Source organism: Ornithorhynchus anatinus, chromosome 3 (assembly GCF_004115215.2).
Source record: "Ornithorhynchus anatinus isolate Pmale09 chromosome 3, mOrnAna1.pri.v4, whole genome shotgun sequence".
Classification (NCBI taxonomy): Eukaryota; Metazoa; Chordata; class Mammalia; order Monotremata; family Ornithorhynchidae; genus Ornithorhynchus; species Ornithorhynchus anatinus.
The window spans coordinates 49,899,376-49,920,341 of NC_041730.1; the positions used below are offsets into that span (position 1 = coordinate 49,899,376).

General features: G+C 55.1%; 1 protein-coding gene across 1 annotated transcript in view; it reads right to left on the bottom strand.

The window, feature by feature from the left end:
- Nucleotides 1-10,415: 10,415 nt before the first annotated feature.
- The window catches only part of PHF24 (PHD finger protein 24), a 33,303-nt gene continuing 22,752 nt past the window's right edge, over nucleotides 10,416-20,966 (bottom strand). The window contains exons 4-8 of the mRNA XM_029060652.2: nucleotides 17,583-17,661; nucleotides 16,940-17,145; nucleotides 15,769-15,929; nucleotides 15,412-15,513; nucleotides 10,416-15,131 (exon numbers count right to left, since the gene is read on the bottom strand). Of these exons, the coding sequence (XP_028916485.1) occupies nucleotides 15,035-15,131; nucleotides 15,412-15,513; nucleotides 15,769-15,929; nucleotides 16,940-17,145; nucleotides 17,583-17,661 (645 nt within the window). The 3' untranslated portion in view covers nucleotides 10,416-15,034. The remainder of the gene's footprint in view (nucleotides 15,132-15,411; nucleotides 15,514-15,768; nucleotides 15,930-16,939; nucleotides 17,146-17,582; nucleotides 17,662-20,966) is intronic.

Consider the following 20,966-nt stretch of genomic DNA (forward strand, 5'->3'; position numbering starts at 1 on the left):
TTATGTACTCCGAAGAGCAGCAGGGCGTAGTGGACAGAGCAAGGGCCGGGAAGCGAGAAGGTCACTGGTTCTAACCTCAGCTCTGCCACTAGTCTGCCGTGTGACCTTGGGCGAGTCGCTGAACTCCTCCGCGCCTCAGCTACCTCACCTGTAAAATGGGGAGCGGGACTGCGAGCCCCACGTGGGACGGGGACGGGTCCAACCCGATTTGCTTATATCCGCCCCAGGGCTTAGGACAGTTCCTGGCCCATGGTGAGCGCTTAACAAATACCCTAATTATTATTATTACAGTGCCAGGCGCAGAGTGAGCCCTTAACGCCTACCGTAAAAAAAAAAGATGAACGCTTGTACTGGAGCTCCTTTCTGACCTTTGCTCAGACCGGAAGCACCTGCCCTGGGCTTCCTTCCTCGCGGGGCCAATAAACTTGGGAATTGACTCGGTGAGAGGTCAAAGGAAGAATCAAAGGGGGAATCGAAGTTAATAGAGATACTCCGCGTGTGCGCCCGACACCATATGTATGTAAGTGCGTGGTGGCGTGTGAATGTGCATGAGGGAACGTGGTAATATATGCCACAGAGTGTGTGAGAGTGTGTGAGCATAATCAGGTGGGTGCTTGCGTGTGTCTGGGGGATACTGTGGGCCAGGATGCCTCCGGGGATGTGGGTGTGTGTATATGTGTGATTGTGTCACTTCCGAGTTCCCCCCACTCGGTTCTCCCAGCCCCCACAGAGACGTCAGAGTCCCAGCCCCCTGCTCCCGTGGCCCGGAGCTGGCGGGGGCGGCTGGGTTGGGTGGGGATGGGGTACCGAGCGATGACGTGGGCTGCCTTTCAGGATGCTCGGGGTCCGCTCCTCTGGGGGGGCCGGGGGAAGGGAAGAGTGAAGCGGCGGTTGGGTGTGCGGATGGGGGGGTGGGGAGGGGGTTGGAGGAATCTTAATGTCCGTCCCTCCCCTCCGCAATCCCAGTCAAGCCCCGTTGCCAGGTTCTGCTTCCCTTCCCGCCCTCGTTGCTGAGGCAGCGGTTGCTAGGGACCCCTATGGTTGCCAGGCTCTGGGGGCGGATGGAGCGGCTGTGCGAGGCTTCGTTGCCCATGGAGATCAAGCGGTTGGGGGTAGGGACGGGGAGGACTCAGGACATCCAGCTTCCTCTCCCCCCAAGCCCTCAGCCCTGCTTTTACTTCCCCGAGCTGAATGTCATCGGCGGCGGCGGCGGCGGCGGCGTGGGATTCGTTAAGCGCTTACTAGGTGCCAGGAACTGCCCTAAGCGCTGGGGGAGATACAAGGCTTGGAAACGGTCCCTGTCCCAAGTGGGACTCACAGTCTCAACCCCCATTTTACAGAGGAGGTAACTGAGGCCCAGAGAAGGGAAGTGGCTCGCCTAAGGTCACACAGCAGGACAAGTGGCGGAGCTGGGATTAGGACCCATGTCCTTCTGCCCCCAGACCCGTGTCTTATCCACTGCGCCAGGCTGTTCCTCCCGCCTTTTTCCTCATTTAGCCCTCCCCCACCCCTCTGGAAGGGGATGGAATTTCTATTTTGATGGAGGTGGCTCCGGCCCTGCCCTCAGTTGCCCTCTGGGGCCTGGGTCCATCTGCGGGGCTGCTGGGCGGGGAATCAGTCCACCTCTCCCGCCTGGCCCCTGGGGCTTCCTGCGGCAACCTGGTTCCTTCCGTTGGCTTGTTCGTTCAGTCTTCGTTCCGCCCGCCTGTCTGTCTGCCCGTCCTTGAGCGCGGTCTTCCCTTCCGTCTGTCTGTCTGCTCTTTATCCTGTCCGTTCATTTGTCCTTCCCGTCTCCCTGCCTTCTCCCACCATCCAGTCTTTCATCCCTTCTGTCGGTCCCACCTCTGTTGGACCTCTCTGCCTGTCTGTCTCGTTTGTCCATTTGTCCTGTTAGCCCCCCCAGCCCAGCCGGGGTCCAGTCTGCCTCTCTGCCCTGCTTTTCTCTGCCTACCACATCCTCTGTCCCACCGCTCCACGTGACCATGATGTATACCAGGCCTGTCCGTCCTCCTGTCCCAGCCGTCTAACCCTCCTGCCCGTCCACCTGTCCCCTTTTCCTCGGTGTTGGGGTCAACGCTGTCTCTTTGGCCCCTCTGCCCTTCCACCCTGTCTGCCTGTCCGTTCCGTCCACTTTTCCCCATCGTGCCGCTCCACTGGGTCGGTAAGCGGCGCGTGGCTTAGCGGGTAGAGCACGGGCCTGGGAGTCAGAAGGACCTGGATTCTAATCCCGAGCTCCCCCACCTGTCTGCTGGGTGACCGTGGGCAAGTCACTTCACTTCTCCGGGCCTCGGTTACCTCATCTGTAAAATGGGAATTGAGACTGGGAGCCCCATGTGGGGCAGGGACTGTGACCAACGTGATCAATTTGTACCTACCCTAGCGCCTAGAACGGTGCTCGGCACTTTAGTAAATAAGACCTTAACAAGTCCCATTATTTTTTACGTGTCCCCATCTGTCCTCTGTGCCTCTCTTTGATATTATTTGGTCTTCGATGGTTGTACCCTTTGTTCTCTGCCACACCTCTTGAGGGGATCCCGAAATGGGACCCAGGTTGGGATAGGGTTCTCTCTCTCCATCCCATTTCCATCCCAACCTAATTTTCCTCCCCACCCTTTTCCCAGTGTCTGCCTATCCTGCCCTCAACCTGACTTTTTTCACATCCTGCCCTTGCCTCATCCCCACCTCTGCCCCGCTCCATTCTCTTTCGGGTCATCCCCTGTGTGGGCCCCCCTCTCGCCACCCCCGTCAGCCTCGCCCCCCACCCTGCCCCGGATGGGGCGCCCCAGATGGGGCCCGGCCCTCGTGCCGTCCCGCCGCCGGCCCTGCTTTTGAGCCCCCCCAGATCGATCCCAGCAAGCCCGGGATAAGGACTGCCGAGGAGAGGGCACCACTGTCCAGATAGCCCACCTCAGCTCTGCCCGCTCCGATCAATCCGCTAACTTCCCGACCCGGTCCCCGGGTCATCCCAGGATGGCAGTTTCCGGAGAGGCCCGGTCAGAGGCGGACGTAAGAGGGGTGGGCAGGGGAGATGCGGAAGGGGGAGAGCGAGAGAGTAGGAGAGAACCAGAGGAGGGGCGGGATGGTCTGGTGGAAAGAGCACGGGCTTGGGAGTCAGAGGACTTGGGCTCTAATTCCGGCTCTGCGCCGGGTCTGCCGTGCGACCTTGGGCAAATCGCTTCCACTTCTCCGTGCCTAAACGACCTCATCTGTAAATTGGGGATTGAGACTGTGAGCCCCATGCGGGACAGGGACTGTGTTCTTGTATCTACCCCGGTGCTTAGAACAGGGCTTGGCACATAATTAGCCCTTAACCAATACCATTATCACCTCTGGACTGTGAGCTCGCTGTGGGCAGGGGATTGTCACTCTTCATCGTTGCCTTACACCTTCCTAAACGCCTAGGACAGTGTTCTGCACACAGTAAGAGCTTCAAAAATACGATTGAGTGAATATTATATTAATAGAGTAGAAAGAGCCCGGGCTTGGGAGTCAGAGGTCGTGGGTTCTAATCCCGCGTCCGCCACCGATCAGCTGGGTGACTTTGGGCCTGTCGCTTGACCTCTCTGGGCCCATCTGGAAAATGGGGATGAAGACCGTGAGCCCCGCGTGGGACAACCTGATGACCTTGTACCTACCCCAGCGCTCAGAACAGTGCTCGGCACATAGTAAGCGCTTCACAAATACCGTCGTCGTTATCATTATTATTATTAATAATAATAAGTCTGCAGCTCAGTAGCGGCCTCGTGTGGCCGCGCTCTGCATCGGGGTGGCTGTTCCTTCCTTCCTTCCTTCAATCCTATTTATTGAGCGCTTACTGTGTGCAGAGCGCTGTACTGAGCGCTGGGAATGCACGAGGCTGCTATCCGGGGAAGGGAGGAGGGGAGGAAGAGGCCGGGATGAGGTGGAGGAGGAGGAGGAGGAGGAGGATTAAGGGGAAGAAGAAGAGGAGGGAGAAGGCCTCTCTGGTGGGGCGGGGGGCGTCTCCCCAATTCCCCATCGCCCCGACGCCGCAGAGGAGCCAGTTCTGCCCCAGAAACACCAGAGGGCGCTGCAGGCCACAGTCCAACCGCCGTCTCCCCCTTTCGGTTCTCTGCCCTCGATGGGGGGGTTGTCAATCAATCCATCAATCCATCAATAGCATCGATTAATAACAATAATGGTATTTGTTAAGCGCTTACTACGTACCACGCACTGGTCTAAGAGCTGGCACTGTATCGAGCGCTCGGGAGAGTACCACACCCGGGCTTGAGAGTCGGAGGTCATGGGTTCGAATCCCGCCTACGCCGCTTGTCAGCTGTGCGACTGTGGGCAAGTCACTTCACTTCTCTGGGCCTCACTTACCTCATCTGTAAAATGGGGATTAGACCGTGAGCCTCACGAGGGACAACCTGATGACCCTGCATCTCCCCCAGCGCTTAGAACAGTGCTCTGCACATAGTAAGCGCTTAACAAATACCAACCTTATCATTATTAGAGAAGCAGCTTGGCTCAGTGGAAAGAGCTCGGGCTTGGGAGTCAGAGGTTCATGGGTTGGAATCCCGGCTCTGTCACTTGTCAGCTGTGTGACTGTGGGCAAGTCACTTCACTTCTCTGTGCCTCAGTTACCTCATCTGTAAAATAGGGATTAAGACTGTGAGCCTCACGAGGGACAACCTGATGACCCTGTATCGACCCCAGCGCTTGGCACAGTGCTCTGCACATAGTAATCGCTTAACAAATACCAACATTATTATTATTACCATACACTAGAGGTGGTGGGCACATTCCCTGCCCACAACGAACCTGCAGTCTAGAGGGGGAAACAGACATTAATATAAATAAACAAATTACGGATACGTGCAGAAGTGCGGCGGGTCCTGGGCACAGGGATGAGGACACAGGGCACAGAGAGGAGGGCTGAGGGCACAGGACACAGGGCACAGGGCTGAGGGCACAGGGCACAAGGTTTGGGACACAGGGCATAGGGCTTGGGGCACAGGGCTCGGGGTACAGGACTTGGGGCAGAGGGCTCAGCTCAGGGCACAGTGCTTGGGGCACAGGGCTCAGGGATGAGGGGACAAGGTTCAGGGCTCAGGGCACAGGGCTTGGGGCACAAGGCACAGTGCTCAAGGCTCAGGGCACAGGACACAGGACACAAGGCACAGGGCTTGGGGCAGAGGGCACAGGGCTTGGGACCCAAGACACAGGGCACAGGGCTCAGGGATGAAGGCACAAGGTTCAGGGCTCAGGGCACAGGGCTTGGGGCACAAGGCACAGTGCTCAAGGCTCAGGGCTCAGGACACAGGACACAAGGCACAGGGCTTGGGGCAGAGGGCACAGGGCTTGGGACCCAAGACACAGGGCACAGGGCTCAGGGATGAAGGCACAAGGTTCAGGGCTCAGGGCACAGGGCTTGGGACCCAAGGCACAGGGCTCAGGGCTCAGGGATGAGGGCACAAGGTTCGGGGCTCAGGGCACAGGGCTTGGGACCCGAGGCACAGGGCACAGGGCTGAGGGCACAGGATTGAGGGCGCCCGGGCTGAAGGCGCTAGCTGCTGCTGGTCAGAAAAACGTCAGACTGGGGTGGTCTGGGAGGGAAAAGAGGGGTCGGGAGAGCCCGGGGGGCGAGGGGCGAGCGGCGGGCCTTCCCTGGTCCACGGGCCAAGCGGGGCGGCGGCGGTTGCCGGGGCAACATCGGTTGCCAGGGCAACAGCAGAAGGCGCCGCCAACATCCTTTCCCGGAGGGGCCCTGGCCAGTCAGCCACCCGGCCAGCTAGCCAGCCAGCCCCTCCTCGGCCACGCCGGCCCCTCCCTTCATTCACTCATACGATCGTATTTATTGAGCGCTCACCGAGTGCAGAGCACTGGGCGAAGCGCTTGGAAGGTGCAATTCGCCAACAGATAGAGACAATCCCTACCCAACAGCGGGTTCACAGTCTAGAAGGGGGAAAATAGAGAAATAAAATTATAGGTATATACACATACAAAATAAATAGAATAATATATTCTATATATATATATACACAAGTGCTGGGGGGGCGGAGAAGGGTTAGAGCAGAGGGAGGGAGTCGGGGCGATGGGGAGGTGAGGAGGAGCAGTGGAAAAGGGGGGGGGGCTCAGTCTGGGAAGGCCTCCTGGAGGAGGTGAGCTCTCAGTAGGGCTTTGAAGAGGAGAAGAGAGTTAGTTTGGTGGATGTGAGGAGGGAGGGCGTTCCGGGACACAGGGGGAGGACGTGGGCCGGGGGTGAGCGACGGGACAGGCCAGAAAGAAGCGCAGTGGGGAGGTTAGCGGCGGCAGAGGAGGGGAGTGGGATGGAGAAGGAGAGAAGGGAGGTGAGGTAGGAGGGGGCAAGGGGATGGAGAGCATTCTTCCCCCCGCACCCTCCTCCCCATCCCTTCTTCCTCCTCTTCCTCCCCCTTTTAATAATAATAATAATGATGATGATATTTGTTAAGCGCAGACTATGTGCCCAGCACTGTTCTAAGCACTGGGGTGGATACAAGGTCATCAGGTTGTCCCACGTGGGGTTCACAGTCTTCATCCGCATTTTACAGATGAGGTAATGGAGGCACAGAGAAGCGAAGCGGCTTGCCCGAGGTCACAAGTGGCGGAGCTGGGATTAGAGCCCACGACCTCTGACTCCTAAACCCGGGCTCTTGCCGCTAAGCCGCGCTGCTTCCCTCCTCTCCCTCTCCTTCTCCCACCTCTATCTTCCCCTTCTCCCTCCTTCCCTTCTGCCTCCCCCTTTCCCCTCCTCCCCCTTCCCTCCCTCCCCCTTTTCCCTCCTTTTTCTCCCCTTTCCCCTTCTCCTATTCCCTTTCTCCCTCCTCTCCCTCCCCCTCCTCCGCCCTTTTTTCTTCTCCCCCCCTCCCCCTTTTTCCCCTTTCCCTCCTCTCCTCCCTTCTCCCCCTCTCCTTCCCACTTTTCGCTTCTCCCCCTCTCCTTCCCCCTTTTCCCTCCTCTCCTCCCTTTTCCCTCCTCTCCCCCTTCTCCCTCCTCCCCCCTCCCTTCTTCCCTCTTTTCCTTCCTCTCCCCCTTCTTCTACTCCCCTTCTCCCTCCTCTCCCACCTCCTTCTACTCTCCCCCTTCCCCCCCAACTCCCCCTCCCTTCCTTCCTCCTCCCACTCCCCACCTTGATTTTCAAATGAGGAATCTGGGACCGAGTCCCTGTCCGGTTGTATGCAGTGCGTGGAAGGAGGGGGAAGTGAGGGAGAGAGAAAAATGAGACCGTTTACACTCTACTTCCTTCCTCCCACCTTTCTTCTCCTTCCCTCTGTCTTATTTTTTTTTATCATCTACGCTTCTCCATTCCCTTCCTTCCCTCCTACCTTCTCCTTTCCCACTCTCCTCTTTCCCTCTTTTCTTCCCTTTCTTTGCTCCCCTCCTTTCTCTTCCTTAAGTACCTTTTCTTCCGGGCCCTGGGTCAGTTATGGGGGGGGGGGGGGGGGGGGGGGGCTGGCAGCCTCTAGAGAGCTCTGTGGCAGGAGATGGCAGGACAGGTAGAAGGAAGGGAGCTGTGATTTCTAGATAATTTCTGGTCATTATTACTATTATTATCGTATTTGTTATTATGGTATCTGTTAAGTGCTTACAATTCGCCAACCACTGTTCTGAGCACTAGTCAGATACAAGTTAATCAGGTTGGACCCAGTATCTGTCCCATATGGGGTTCGCGATTGCCCCCCCGCCCCCAACTCAGCACAACTCTGCCCTGTTTCCTGGGCACTTGGCATCACCTAGCTATGGGCCATATGGTTGCCACAGTGAATGCCCAATTACTGTCTTATATTATGCAAAATCAGATCTCTCTTTGTCAGTAAAAGATTGAGTCAGTAAGTTTGTTCATACTGTTTGTCTATTGTGGGCAGGGAATGTATCTTCACTGTTACATCGTGCTTACCCAAGTACAGTAAGTGCTCAATAAAAACGAATGAATGAATGAATGAATAATCATTCTCAGGACTTGACAGTCCTTCTTGCCACTGACTGATCTGCATTTCTCTTAGTGACTTACTCTTGCCCTGCCCGCATTGACCACTCCTCCCAAGCTAGCCTCCTAACCCTCTTCGCTTTTGGCTCACCCATCTCTGGCCAATTCTGAAAAATTTCCAGGGGAAATTGCTGCATTCCTGGGGTGAAGACTTGAGCATGGAAATGAGGAGCAGAAAGTCCTCTATTTCCAGCTCCTTAGAGGCTCCTGATGGTTTCACGGCTGCTGAACGCTCCATCTCCCAAAGCGTCCACCGTGGCCATGGACGAGGTCCAAGTAGGCCAACAACTGGGATTTTCTTGGGATCTCAGCGGGTCATCGTTTATACATATCCTCCCGCCTGGAACCTCCCGTTTCCCTTCTCTCATCTTCAGCAATCGCGTCCCTCCCCTCCTTCAAAGTCCTTTTGAAAAGTTATCACTTTCAGGAGGCACTCTGTGAATAATCTCCTGCCATTCTGGTCGCCGCTTACTGGAAGTAGCCTGGCCTAGTGGAAAGAGCAAGAGCCTGGGGTTCATAGGACCCGGGTTCTAATCCCGGCCCCGCCATTTCCCTGAGGAGTGATCTTGGGCAGGTCACAACTTTTCTGTGCCTCAGTTACCTTATCTGTAATCCATCCCAATTTGCTGTATAATCTACGGCATCTATAATGCTGTGTAGTCTGGAGAGGAACATTTCCAGTGTCGAGGACACGGACTGCCATGTGAAATCTTGACCGTCAGCTTTACATCTATCAGCTCTCTGTCCCCTCTACTTATCTACTCTGCGCTCACTACACTCCAGGTCACATACCCTCTTCCCCTCCAGCCAACCTACTCCAGTGCCTGTTTCCTGTCTCTCCCGCTGCACTCTTCTCGCCCCGTAATTCTCTCCTTCACATATGGCAAAGCGGCGTGGAAAGGGCACGAGTCCTGGGAATCGGGGGACCTGGGTTCTCATCGTGACTCTACCGGTTGCCTGCTGTGTGACCTTAGGGAAGCCACTTCACTTCTCCGGGCCTCAGTTTCCTCACCTGTAAAATGGGGTGTCAGTACCTGATCTCCGCCTACTTAGACTGTGAGCTCCACGTGGACCAGGGACTCCGTCTGACCTGATTAACTCGAACCTACCCCAGCCCTTACAAAAACAGTGCGCACTTAGCAAATGTGATAACCTCGCCCTGCTTTCCCCTTCTTCAAAGTCCTCCTGAAATCACCCCTCTAGGAGGTCTCTCTCAATTAATTTCCCCTTTTCATTCATTCAATTCATTCAGTCGTATTTATTGAGCATGTACTGTGTGCAGGGCACTGTGCTAAGTACTTGGGAGAGTACAATACAACAATAAACAGACATATTCCCTGACCACAATGAGCTTACAGTTTACAATGGCTACTACAGCGCTTCCAGATCTCCTAAATTCTTGGGGACTCACACCTCAACCCTCCCCTGTAGCACTTTGGCACTTATCTTTAAACTCCACTGCTCCCTCCTCTGTGTAATTTGTTTTAGTGTCTTTCTCCCCTACTAGACTGTAAGCTCCTGGAGGTTCATTCATTCATTCATTCATTCAATCGTATTTATTGAGCACTTACTGTGTGCAGAGCACTCTACTAATTCTATTCTACTCTGCCAAACACTAGTACGGTCAGCTACTCTCTCAGTAGGCGTTTGAAAAACATTTTTGACGGCGTAGGACTTCCGGAGCAGCCGTACGCAGATATTGCTATCCAGGCGACCCCGTCTCATCTTCTGAACCCTGGGAGCTCAGAACATAGCCGTAGGGAAAGGTGGGAGCAGGGTGATACTGAAATCTCACTGCGGGAGTTAAAGACTCCGGCCTCAGGCCCGTGGTGGCATCTGGGGTCGTAATATGTCAGGGAGACAGCTCTGGCGCCAAGCACCACAGGAGTTGTTCTGGGGCCTGCAGAGAGCTCTGACTACTCTTCAGGCCCTCAGGGGTTGGTATCTAAAAAGCCCAACTCTGAACCACCCTTTTCCCTTCTCTTTCTTGGCTGTCTGGTTTTTCTTTTGGTGCTCATGGGAAGGTTTTGCTGCTACTGCTGGTTATAAACCGGTGATGGTGGGAGAAAGGAACCCGGTGTGCCATACATGGCTCAAAGACTCTAGAAAGGAGGGGCTGAGATGTCCTGGGCTGGCATGACCCGCCCTCGTCCTTGGACATTCCCACACTGATCTGTGGGAAAACTCCCGGGCTGCTTTCTTCCCCCTGCCTCATCCGTCCACTCTGGCTGCCGTTCCTTCTCCTTTAATTCCGGTAGGGGCCTGTCCGAAGGGCTGCAGATCTGAGCCCCTGGCCAAACCAGCCTAATGCTCTGTCCAGAAGTGCTCTGTGAAGGGAACAGCCAATTTCCTTCCTCCCCAGAACACTGCCCCCGCCCCCCCCCTCGTTGCAACGAGCATGAAAGCCGCCTCCGGGTGTAACGGGCGCTCAGCAGGGAGACGGAGGTTGCTTTGGGAATCTCTTTATTAGTATGTCCAGTGCGTGTCGGGCCCCTCCTCGGCCTCGGTACCTACCAGGGCTGGGGGGGGCGGGGGGAGTGAGGGGGCATGCAACCACAGTGAGGGAAAAGTGTCGGGGAGGGGTTTGAAGGATTCCCCCCTCGTTTCATTTTCGAGCTGGCAGAGATTGCAGAGGCAGATGGGCAGCTTCAGTTGGTTGGGCATTGGCCCCTGGCAGTGGAGGGAGGTCCCCAGGGGAAAGGAGCAGGTCCCTCCTTGGATCAGGGCAGGGGAAGCAGAAAGCTCTCTCAGATGAAACCCAGCTCCACTCCCAGGCTCCCAACTCCTCTTCCTGAAGCCCCTTTGGGCATCTGTTAAACAGAGCTACGGCTCAGCCAGGGTCTAGGTCCAGAAGGGGCTTTGTTAATCTGAAGAGGAAAATATAATTACCATTTGGGGCTGCAGGCCCAGGTCAGCCTCATCTGTTCCAGGCAACTGGTTCTGGACTGCTCTCTTGGCAGCGGCCCAGCAGTGCAGAAAAAACGGGCCCTAGGCTACCGTGCCAACCTCCTGCGGGACCCAAGGCCTGGGTGCGGAATGGGAGGGATGAGACTATTGCTTAGGCATGGGGCTGCCCCCAGCTCCAGAGGGATTCTGGGTCACCTCAAGGAGAGTCCCATTTCCCTCCTCCCACAGGACACCACGAAGAATGCCATCAGTCAGTGCAGGATTGTGCCGCCGGCCCGGGCATCAGAGGAGTCGTATGATGGATGCCTCCCGGACATCCGGGCTCCGCCCTGGGCTCTGCCGCCTGTCATCGGGCCCATCTGTCTCCGGGTCAGTGGGCAGAGGCAGCCTTGTTCCCGGTCAGTGCGCGCCTGCAGGCCCCAGGTTATATGGAGTAAGTGGTTTGGAAGAAGGCAATAACTGGCTAAGTTTACTGCCGGCCAGACAGCGAATGGCTCCGGCTGCCTGTGGGCTGCTTAATGGACTCGGCGGAGACACCATGGCGGCTCCGAGCTGCCGTTACCTGTCTCTCTTCTGTGGATGTGCCTGGCCCAAGGCAACGACGACCCACGTGTACCGGATAGATGGCTGAGAGCCACGGCCCTTCGCTGCTCACCACTTGGCCCTGCTGTCCAGAAAAAACGGCCGCCTCCTCTCACCACGGTCCGCCCGAGGCGGCACCTCCCAGCTCAGGCTTCGGAAGGCTCTGGCCAAAACCTTCCCCCGCCGGGTCTTCCCAGCTGCAACACTACTGCAGGAATGTGGGGGGAGGAGAGGTAGATGTGGAGGTGGGGGCCAGCTCTGCCCAAGGACCTTTGTGTGCTGCGATCAAGAAACCGAGAACCACGCTGGAAACTCCTAATTTCAGTGTGGGAAAAGTGGGGCGAAGCAGAGGGAGAGAAAAGGGACTAAATGGGATGCCTGGTGAGGGGAAGAGGTTTCTCCAGAGGACTTCAAGCCATAGTCAACGTCTGTCAGGGATGGGGAGACGAGATACAGAGAGACAGAGAGAGAGAGCGAGAGAGAGCTCGCGTGTGTCTGTGTGCATTTATGTATTTTTAATTTTTTTAATTTTCAATCTTCCTTATTTAGTGCTTACTGGGTGCATAGCACTGTACTAAGCGCTTGAGCGCTCTACCAAGAACTTGTGTAGGCGCTGTCAGCCAAGAGAGGGCAGAAATGGAGGCTACTGATTAGGTCCAAACAAGAATAAAACAGGATTCAGTTTTGCCAAGCCTGGAAGAACAGAAAGAAGAACACCCCAAGAAGGTCGGGTAAGAGAGCCAGAGGAGGCCATGTATAAAGAGTTGTTAGATGGAGGCTAAGGGCTGAGGCCAGAAGCAGGGGAAATGGGCCAGAACAGCAAGAGGGGTGGTCAAGCAGCTAAAGGGATAATCTGTCAGTTAGATTCTCCTTTCCCCGGTGGGTTAAGTACAGCTTGCGTCCCTGGTCAATTTGATGGTGGAAAATGATGATCTAAAGTCTGGGGATGGGCTACGGCAATCCATGTTATTTTAATTGAGCGCTTACTGTGTGCAGAGCCTTGCTCTAAGCATTTGATCTCTTCTCAGGGGCCTTTCCAGCCCAGGGAGTGCCTTTCATGCAGAAGGTTCTGGTCCTGGGGCTTCTAAGTGGCTTTCAACACCTGCCCTAGGAGAACGTGGCACCTTCCACTGCTGCGATTCAGTCCCCGATGAGGTGGGCGGCAGGGGCTCCGGGAACCGGCCCTGCCCAGGAGGGAGACGGGCAGATTGGTGCTACCCAGAGGTTCTCCTCAAGCTGGGGCAAGATCTTAAACTTCCATCCGTAGCAAAGCCCAGGGACTTTGATTAAAGGCAATTTTGGTCTCCAACTCTGGTCAATGCAGCCTTGGCAGCTGAGACCCTGGAATTGCATCTCTGCAGCTTCTCTGGGATGGGAGGGAACTCTGGTAGAAAAAACAAACTCGGTTTTCATGAGCTTTTGAGAGTCGGGGCCAAGTGCCTCTTGGAACTGACCTAAGAGCAGTTGCAGGAAGAGATGTTTCTCTGGAATCTAACTGGTGCGCAGGAGAGAAAGATGAGTGTCAGGGACGTGTCTACTGATTCTGTTGTATTATACTCTCCAAGCACTTAGTACAGTGCTCAGCAACACAGTAAGTGCTCAATAAATATGACTTATTGACTGATTTGTTTATTGGAGCTGTGGCCAGAAAAGGCCTCAAGAAAACAAAGTCCAGGCTTGGGGATTTGGTGCAAGAAACAGTTCTTTACTCTCTCCTTTCTGGGTGCAATCGACCCATTGCCATTTCTCCCCTCGCCCAACGCGGGCGTCTTCGTAGGTTGGACGAAGGCCCAAAGCCAAGCTTGTGCCCAAGGCTGGAGTCTGAGTTTTAAATCTCCAGCTCAGCAAACATCATCCTTCCCCCTAAACAAGCTGGCTCCGTGGTTTCATTGCCCAGAATCTCTCCTCTCATTTCTCTTTGGGACATGTCTTCTAATTCTTTCGCACTGTTCTCTCAAGTGCTTAGTACAGTGCTCTGCACACAGTAAGCGCTCAATAAATACCCTTGACTGATTGATCCTCTGGAGATTGGATTCTGTTCTTTACCTCTCAGAATCCCAGTGACCTGCTGCTCTCATTCTTTCTGCCATTGTAGAATCCCAGAGCTGTGACCCTTGGACTTAACTGAACAAAGGGCACGGGGAGTCAAGAAAAGAGCACAACTGGAAAGGGACCTTGAGCTCAAAATGGTACCCCTTCCACCTCCTCAAGACCTCTCCACTGGCCTGCTCATTGTGTTTCTGTCATATCCCAAAATGAGATTGCCTCAGTTAACCCTGGAGAATTGGGGAAAGAGAAAGGGACCCCCTTTGGCTCCTAGTTGCCTTAAAAGCCAGGATCCACTAGAAGAGACAGGCCAGAAATGTAGGCTCTCACCCCAGGGCGGGAAGGACCTCGCTCAAGGAGACGCTTGAGGCTCTGCTTCGGCCCGCCACCAAGTCAGCTCGTGCCTACAGTGACACTCCTGTAAAACTCGCCGCAGACTTTCAACGGGGAAGCCCAAATTCCTGCCCATCTCATCTCTAGCTTTGGACCGTTCCCCACCCTGGGGCTTAGAATTCTAGGAGCGTAAGGAGTCCCGTGCTGCTCTTCTTCCCTCCACATCTCAGAGCGGAGATGTGCACTGTGAAGTGATGAGATCCTCTCCTCCCGACAGCAGAGCCAAGGGGAGATGGGAGAATGATGGGAGAAGACATGTGGCCCCAAATGGAGGACTCCTCATGCAATCTGAAACAAGAGGCCGCGAGGAACAGAGCGAGGGGCTCGGGAGGAGGCAGCTGGTTCTTGGGGGATCACAGAACAGGTGGCAAATCACCCCCACCCAGCAGGGCCTCTGTTCCTACGTAGCCTGTTCTATTGCCCCCCTCTCCTGGGATGGGTTTATGCCGTGACACTGAAGGCAGCGTGTAGGGTGGTGGGTTTCCTTCCGCCCAGGGAATTAGGATTTCGATAGAAGCAGAGGGAGCGAGCGTCGTCTTCTCATCAGATTCGGGTGGCTAAAAAGGTGAGAAGTGATTTGGGCTGAGGGGTCGGGGAGGGTAGCTGGAGCCGCTGGGGCTCTCGGAAGCAAGGATTTAAGTGAGCAGGGTAGAGAGCCGTGACCTTTCCTCGGCCAAGCCAAGAATCAAAGCTGGCCGGCGTGGAGGACTGTGGGTAGGATTCCCCTTTGGCAAACCGAGGGGGCTTGTGTAGGAAAGCAGTATGTCCTCTTCCAACCCATTACAAACCAGAACTCAAGCAGGGCTGGCAGGGATGGGACGTGAAGTGTCTTCTTCCATGGTGAAAGGTTGGCAGAGATGGATGAGGGGCAGGGGAACCGGATTCCTCTCTGCCCGGCAGTAGACGAACCATGGAGCTGCCAGGGCCCCGGAGGAGTGGGCGTCCCCTCTTCTAGTCTCCTACAGCCTCTCCTTGAGGGTGCCCGCTCCCGACCCGGAAGGGGGTGGTTATGGAGATCCCCAGCCGCGAAGCCTGATAACGAAGAAAGACGCTGGCTGAACCTCCAGCCCTCACCCCCTCCCCGTCCGGTGTCCAGACCCCCCCTCTCCCTGCTCCAACAAGGAGCGCCGGGCCCGTCTATCCCGGAGGTTTCAGGTGAACGGCTGCGCTGTTGGGGCGGGCTGCCAGGATGTACAGGACGTTCTCCTTCAGGAACGTGGGCCAGTCCATGGACCTAGAGAGGGACCAGAGAGTGGAAGCTGAAGCAGGCTCCCGATGCCCCAGCGACGCTGCTGTGGGGAATGGGCTGGGGGCCGAGGAAGTCAAGGTTGAACTGGCCCGAAGCACGCAGTCACCAGGCAGGGCCAAACCCCAACATTTCACCCACCGGGAGAAGATCTCACTCGGGTCAGTAAAGGCGGAGGATAGTGCCTGGGACATAGTAAGTGCTTACAAATATCATTATTTATTATTATTATTATCATCTCAGGGAGAAGCAGGGGGTGCTCACTCACCTGGGCTCTTCCTGGTCAGCTTTGAGGAGGGGCTTCTCCTGGCTCTTGCCGCTGTTGCTGCTGGCCGGGCTGCTCTCCGACATTGGTCCCACGTGGCTGATGCTGAATGTACAGGGACATGGAGTTGGAACAGGACTAGAAGGAGACGGAGCCTTCTTCCACTTGTCTGCCCCCCTACCCCCCCAACTCTCCCCTAGGGGTTCACCCTAATCTTCTCCTCCCAGGGGGCAGCACGGTGGGAGGGGGAGGTGCGGAGGAAGGGGCAATAAAACAAAGAGGGATAAGTTGGGACCCTCAGTGAAGCGAGGGGGAGGAAGGGGAGTGAGTGGGGCAGACACCGATTGCTCAATCCCATACCTGACGTTGCAGGACAGGGCTTCTCGGGGGCGCTTGCGGAACCAGGCATGCTGGGCCTTCCGGCACTCCGTCTCACTAATGTGGCCCTCCCTGCCCTGGGCCAGGAAGGCAGCTCGGGCCCGGTCCCGCTCCTTGGCCGTGAGGAGCCTCAGCAGGGAGTTCTTCGGGGAGAGTAGAGGAGAGTCAGGAAGCCCGACTGGCCCCAACCCTGCCCCTCTAACCTTCTCGCTCTGCCTCCACCTCACCTATCTCACCACCGACCCCTTGCCCAATTCCTGCCTCTGGCCTGGAACGCCCTCCCTCCTCAAATCCCACAGTTATTCTCCCCTACACATCCAGAGCCTTACTGAAGGCACATCTCCCCCGAGAGGCCTTCCCTGACTAAACCCTCCTTCTCTCTTCTCCCACTCTCCTGCATCACCCTGACCTGCTCCCTTCATTCATGCCCCGCTCCCGGCCCCACGGCACTTGCGAACGTTATCTGTAATTATTTATATTACTGTCCGTCTCCCCCTCTGGCTCGTAAGCGTGACGTGGGCATGGGACGTGTCTGTTGTTGTATTGTCCTCTCCCAAAGGCTTAGTACAGTTCCCCGCACACAGTAAGCACTCGATAAGTGCGATGATCTGGCTGATCCCACGGGCACTCCTTCCGGCTGATCCTTCCGAATCCACGAGGGACTGAGGGTTTCTCTCTTCTCTGCCCCACTAAACTTCTTGGAGAAGGGCCAAATCTTCCTTCTCCACAGGCCTCCCAACCTGTCACACCAGCCTCGGCAGGGCTGGCCGGTGGATGGCCGGCAGGGTGATGTTCCCGGCCACGGGCCCACCCAGGGGGCCTCGTGGCTGTCTGGGCAGTCCCTGTGGCCCACCCTGCCGGCCACCAGGCTCCCTTTATTGCCTCACTTCCTTTATTCAACCCCCCTCTCCCAGCCCCACAGCAGTTAAATACATATCTGTAATTTATTTCTATTAATGTGTGCCTCCCCCTCTAGATGTAAGCTCGTCGTGGGCAGGGAATGTGTCTCCTTATTGTTACATTGCACTCTCCCAAGCGATTAGTAGAGTGTTCTGGGCACACATTAAGTGCTCGATAAATACAATTGAATGAATGAATGAATGAACACCGGAGGGAATCTCTCCCCACCACCCGCCCTGGCCTGGAGCCTCACCTCGGGACGCAGGTGGTGCAGCAGTTGCAGGGATTCGTGGGATAAGAAGTCAGGCCACTCCACGTGGCCCTGGCGGTCGGGGTCGAGGGCGGCGAACTGGCGGCTGGCACACTCCTCCTGCTCCTCGCTGAGCACCCTGGCGCTGCCTCCCCGCCGTGCCGCCTGGTGCTGGTAGCGGAGGAAGTCTTCCAGTGTCAGCGAGCAGTCTGCAAAGAGGCCAAAACCTTCCACATCCCCAGCCGTCCCCGACCAGGATCTCACCCTGGGCGGCCGGCCCCGCCAGGCCCAGAACTCCCCTTCTGGAGCCTTTCTGGAGCCCTCTTGGAACCAGCCCATAGCTTGGCACCGTCGGCGATGGTTCCGTCTCCCACCGGCAGGGATATACTCTCGGAGCGGGCTGGGGGTGGGGATGCCAACTATCCCTGGGCCTGAGATTCTCCATGGCTTTTCTGGCGCCCCTGCCCTCGCTCGCCATCTTCAAGGTCTTTCCCTGGCACCTCAAGAACCTGGTTCACCTTCGATCTCCAAGATGAGGTGAGAGGAGGGCGGATTCTAGCTCGTACAGCCTCCCTGACTGCTCTCCGTCCCTCACGCCTCCCCCTCTCTCCCCCGCCACACACACCTCCACCCCAGAGGCCCTCACCAGGAATGATTCTGCACTGCTGGAAGCTTTCCATGAGGCTGAACATCTCTTCCTCGGTGAGCAGCAGGTTGAGGTTGTCCTGAAGAGAGAAGAGAAGAGAGTCTTGGATGGGGCGGGGCTGAAGGAGTGTCAGGCTCAAATGTGTGAGGACTCAGCGCCGGGAGTTTTAATCCCCAACTCTATCCCTGGCTCGGTGTGTCTCTCTGAGTCAACCTCTGCCCCTCCTGGCCCACAACATTCCCACCAGGAGGCCGGCAGTTCTAAAGCACTGTTTGTCGACTTGTTGCTCGGGAGCACAGACTTGCTCTTTTAACTCAGAAAAATGCCCTGTGTAAGGGGCTGAATTTTACTCACAAGTCTCAGCAAGAAAAACCCTGGGGACTGCTCCCTGATACAGTTATACCTATCTATGAGCCCTGAACGGCAGAGGCCTTCAAATCTTTCCCAGAGTCCCCATGGACTCTCTCGGCAGGGAAAGGGAGGGGGAGTAAGAGATTGAGGGAGGAAGGGAGATGAGGGAGAGAGAGGTCCTAACCGCTTTCATACTTCCTCCAAGGGTAGAGTTTAAAACAGACAGGCATACACACACACACACACACACACACACACAGCTTGGGGCCAGTCCTGAATCTCTAGCCTCTCCATGTTTCTCCTCTCAAGAACCTTCAGGGGTTGTCCGTCCACCAACACATCAAACAGAAATTCCTCACCATTGACTTTAAAGTCCTCCCTCTTCCTCACCTCGCTACTCTCCTACTACAACCCAGCCCACACATTTCGCTCCTTTCATGGTAACCTTCTCACTGTACCTCAGTCTCCTCTATCTTGCCACTGACCTCTTGCCCACATCCTGCCTCTGGCCTGGAACGCCCGCCCGACTCAAATTCGACAATTATCCTCTCCCGCCTCAAAGCCTTATCGAAGGCCCATCTCCTCCAAGAGGCCTTCCCTGACTAAGCCCTCCTTTCCTCTTCTCCCACTCCCTTCTGCATCGCCCTGATTTGCTCCTTTTATTCATCCCCCCTTCCCAGCCCCAAGGTACTTACGTATATATCTGTCATTTATTTACATTAACGTCTGTCTTCCCCTCTAGACTCTAAGCTCGTTGTGGGCAGGGAACGTGTCTGTTACACTGCACTTTCCCAAGCATAATACAGTGCTCTGCACACAGTAAGTGCTCAGTAAGTACGATTGACTGATTGAGAGAGGCATTTCTAGAAAGGGAGTATTGAGCAGCAGCAGCTGCAGTCGCAGTGTGAAGGGCGAATCTAAAGTTCTAAAGAAATGCACGCAGGGAGAAGGGGCCTGGGCAAGAGAGAATCAAGTGGAACTGCTAAAGGGAACCCCAGCAGGGTGGTGGGGGTCAGGATTGGAAGACAAGGGGGGGACGGGGATAGAAGAAAGCCAGCCATGCCGTGCGGACGCAGGATGTCTCCCAGCAATCCCCAGTGTGGAGGGGACAGGACGGGACAGGAGGAGGACTGGCAAAAGACCTCCCCTCTCCCTTCGATGCCTAGAGATTTCCCAAATCTCCCACTGTTAGACTACCCCGTTGCCCTTGGTGATCTCGCCCAGGATCTGTGGGGAAAGCTGAAACGTCCCATGGCTCAGGGAGAAGCCGAGGCTTTGACGCCCATTTTGCTGGACATTGCGGTTGGAGGACGTGTAGAAAGCAGGAGAAGAGGGGAGCTAGAAATGTGGGGCATGGCCGGAGCCCAGTTCTATTCTTCTGGGGTGGCGGCGGGGTGACGCTCATTCTCTCTACACCGTGGGAAGGAGGACTTTGGGGAAGACACGGGCCTGGGAATCCGAGGACCTGGGTTCTGATCCCAGCTCCACTTCATACCTGCTGCGTGATCTTGGGCAAGTCATCTTCACTTCTCTGTACTTCAGTTTCCTCATCTATAACATGGGGTTAAGACTGTGAGCCCCACATGAGAAAGGGACTGTTTCCCACCTGATTATCTTGTATCTACCTCAGTGCTTGGTAACAATAATTATTAAGACACTTGTTAAGTGCTTACTATGTGCCAAGCACTGTTCTAAGCACTGGGGTCAAGTTAATCAGGTTGGACATAGCCTCTGCCCCACATTGGGCTCACACTCTTAAAACCCATTTGTTACAGGTGACTTGCCCAAATTCACACAGCAGACACGTGGCAGAGCCGGGATTAATAGTAACTATAATAATAATAATGATAATTATGTACTTGTTAAGAGCTTACTATGTGCCAAGCACTGTAGGAAATGCTGGGGTGGATACAAGTGGACGATTTGCTGCCCTGTCTCATGTGGAACTCACAGTCTCAACCCATGACCTTTTGACTTCCACTTCACCATGATACTTCTCTACTTAGTACAGTACCCGGCATATATTCATTCACAGTAAGTACTTAACAAATACCACAATTATTATTATTATTCTCTTGCCTCAATTACCTTACCTGTAAAATAGGGATTCAAAACCTGTTCTCCCCACCTTACTTAGACTGTAAGCTCTTTGTGGAGCAAGAATCGTGTCTGATCTGATTATCTTGTATCTTCCCTGATGCTTAGAACAGTGCTTGGCACATAGTGAGTGCTTAAATAACACAATTATTATTACTATTAAGAAAGGAAGGGAGAGAAATGAAAAAAAGGCAGAAATCAGAGCTTGCGTAGGAATTTTGGACCCCTTGAAGAGAGTGGATGGAAGATCAGATATGGGGGTGTGGAAATTATTAGACAAATAATTATGCAGATGAAACAAGAAGTAGGGGAAGTTAGTCAAGCTCCTAAATTGCCATTTGAGGAAGTGCAGTCAGCCCGCTTCTCTGGACTGGACCCAGGACTCCTTGGCTTCAGCCCCTCTCTGGGTCACTCCATGTGGGCTAATGGGCCAAATGTACTACTCGACATTCCAGTCCTGGAAATGAGTTTCCTTTCAGGGTGGCTGCACGGAGGACCTGACTTCTACTCGGGCAGAAGCGGCAAGACCCCTTCACATTCATTCATTCATTCGATCGTATTTATTGAGCGCTTACTGTGTACAGAGCACTCTACTAAGCGCTTGGGAAGTACAACTGGACAACAGAGACAATCCCTACCCAACAACGGGCTCGCAGTCTAGAAGGGGGGAGATAGACAACAAAACAAAACAAAACAAGTAGACAGGCATCAATAGCATCAATATAAATAAATAGAATTGGAGATACATACATATCATTAATCCAGTAAATAGAACAGTAAATATGTACATATGTACTCAAGTTCTGTGGGGCGGGGAGAGGGGTGGAGTAGAGGGAGGGAGATGGGGCGATGGGGAGGGGAGGAGGAGCGGAGGAAAAGGGGGCTCGGTCTGGGAAGGCCTCCTGGAGGAGGTGAGCTTTCAGGAGGGATAACCTT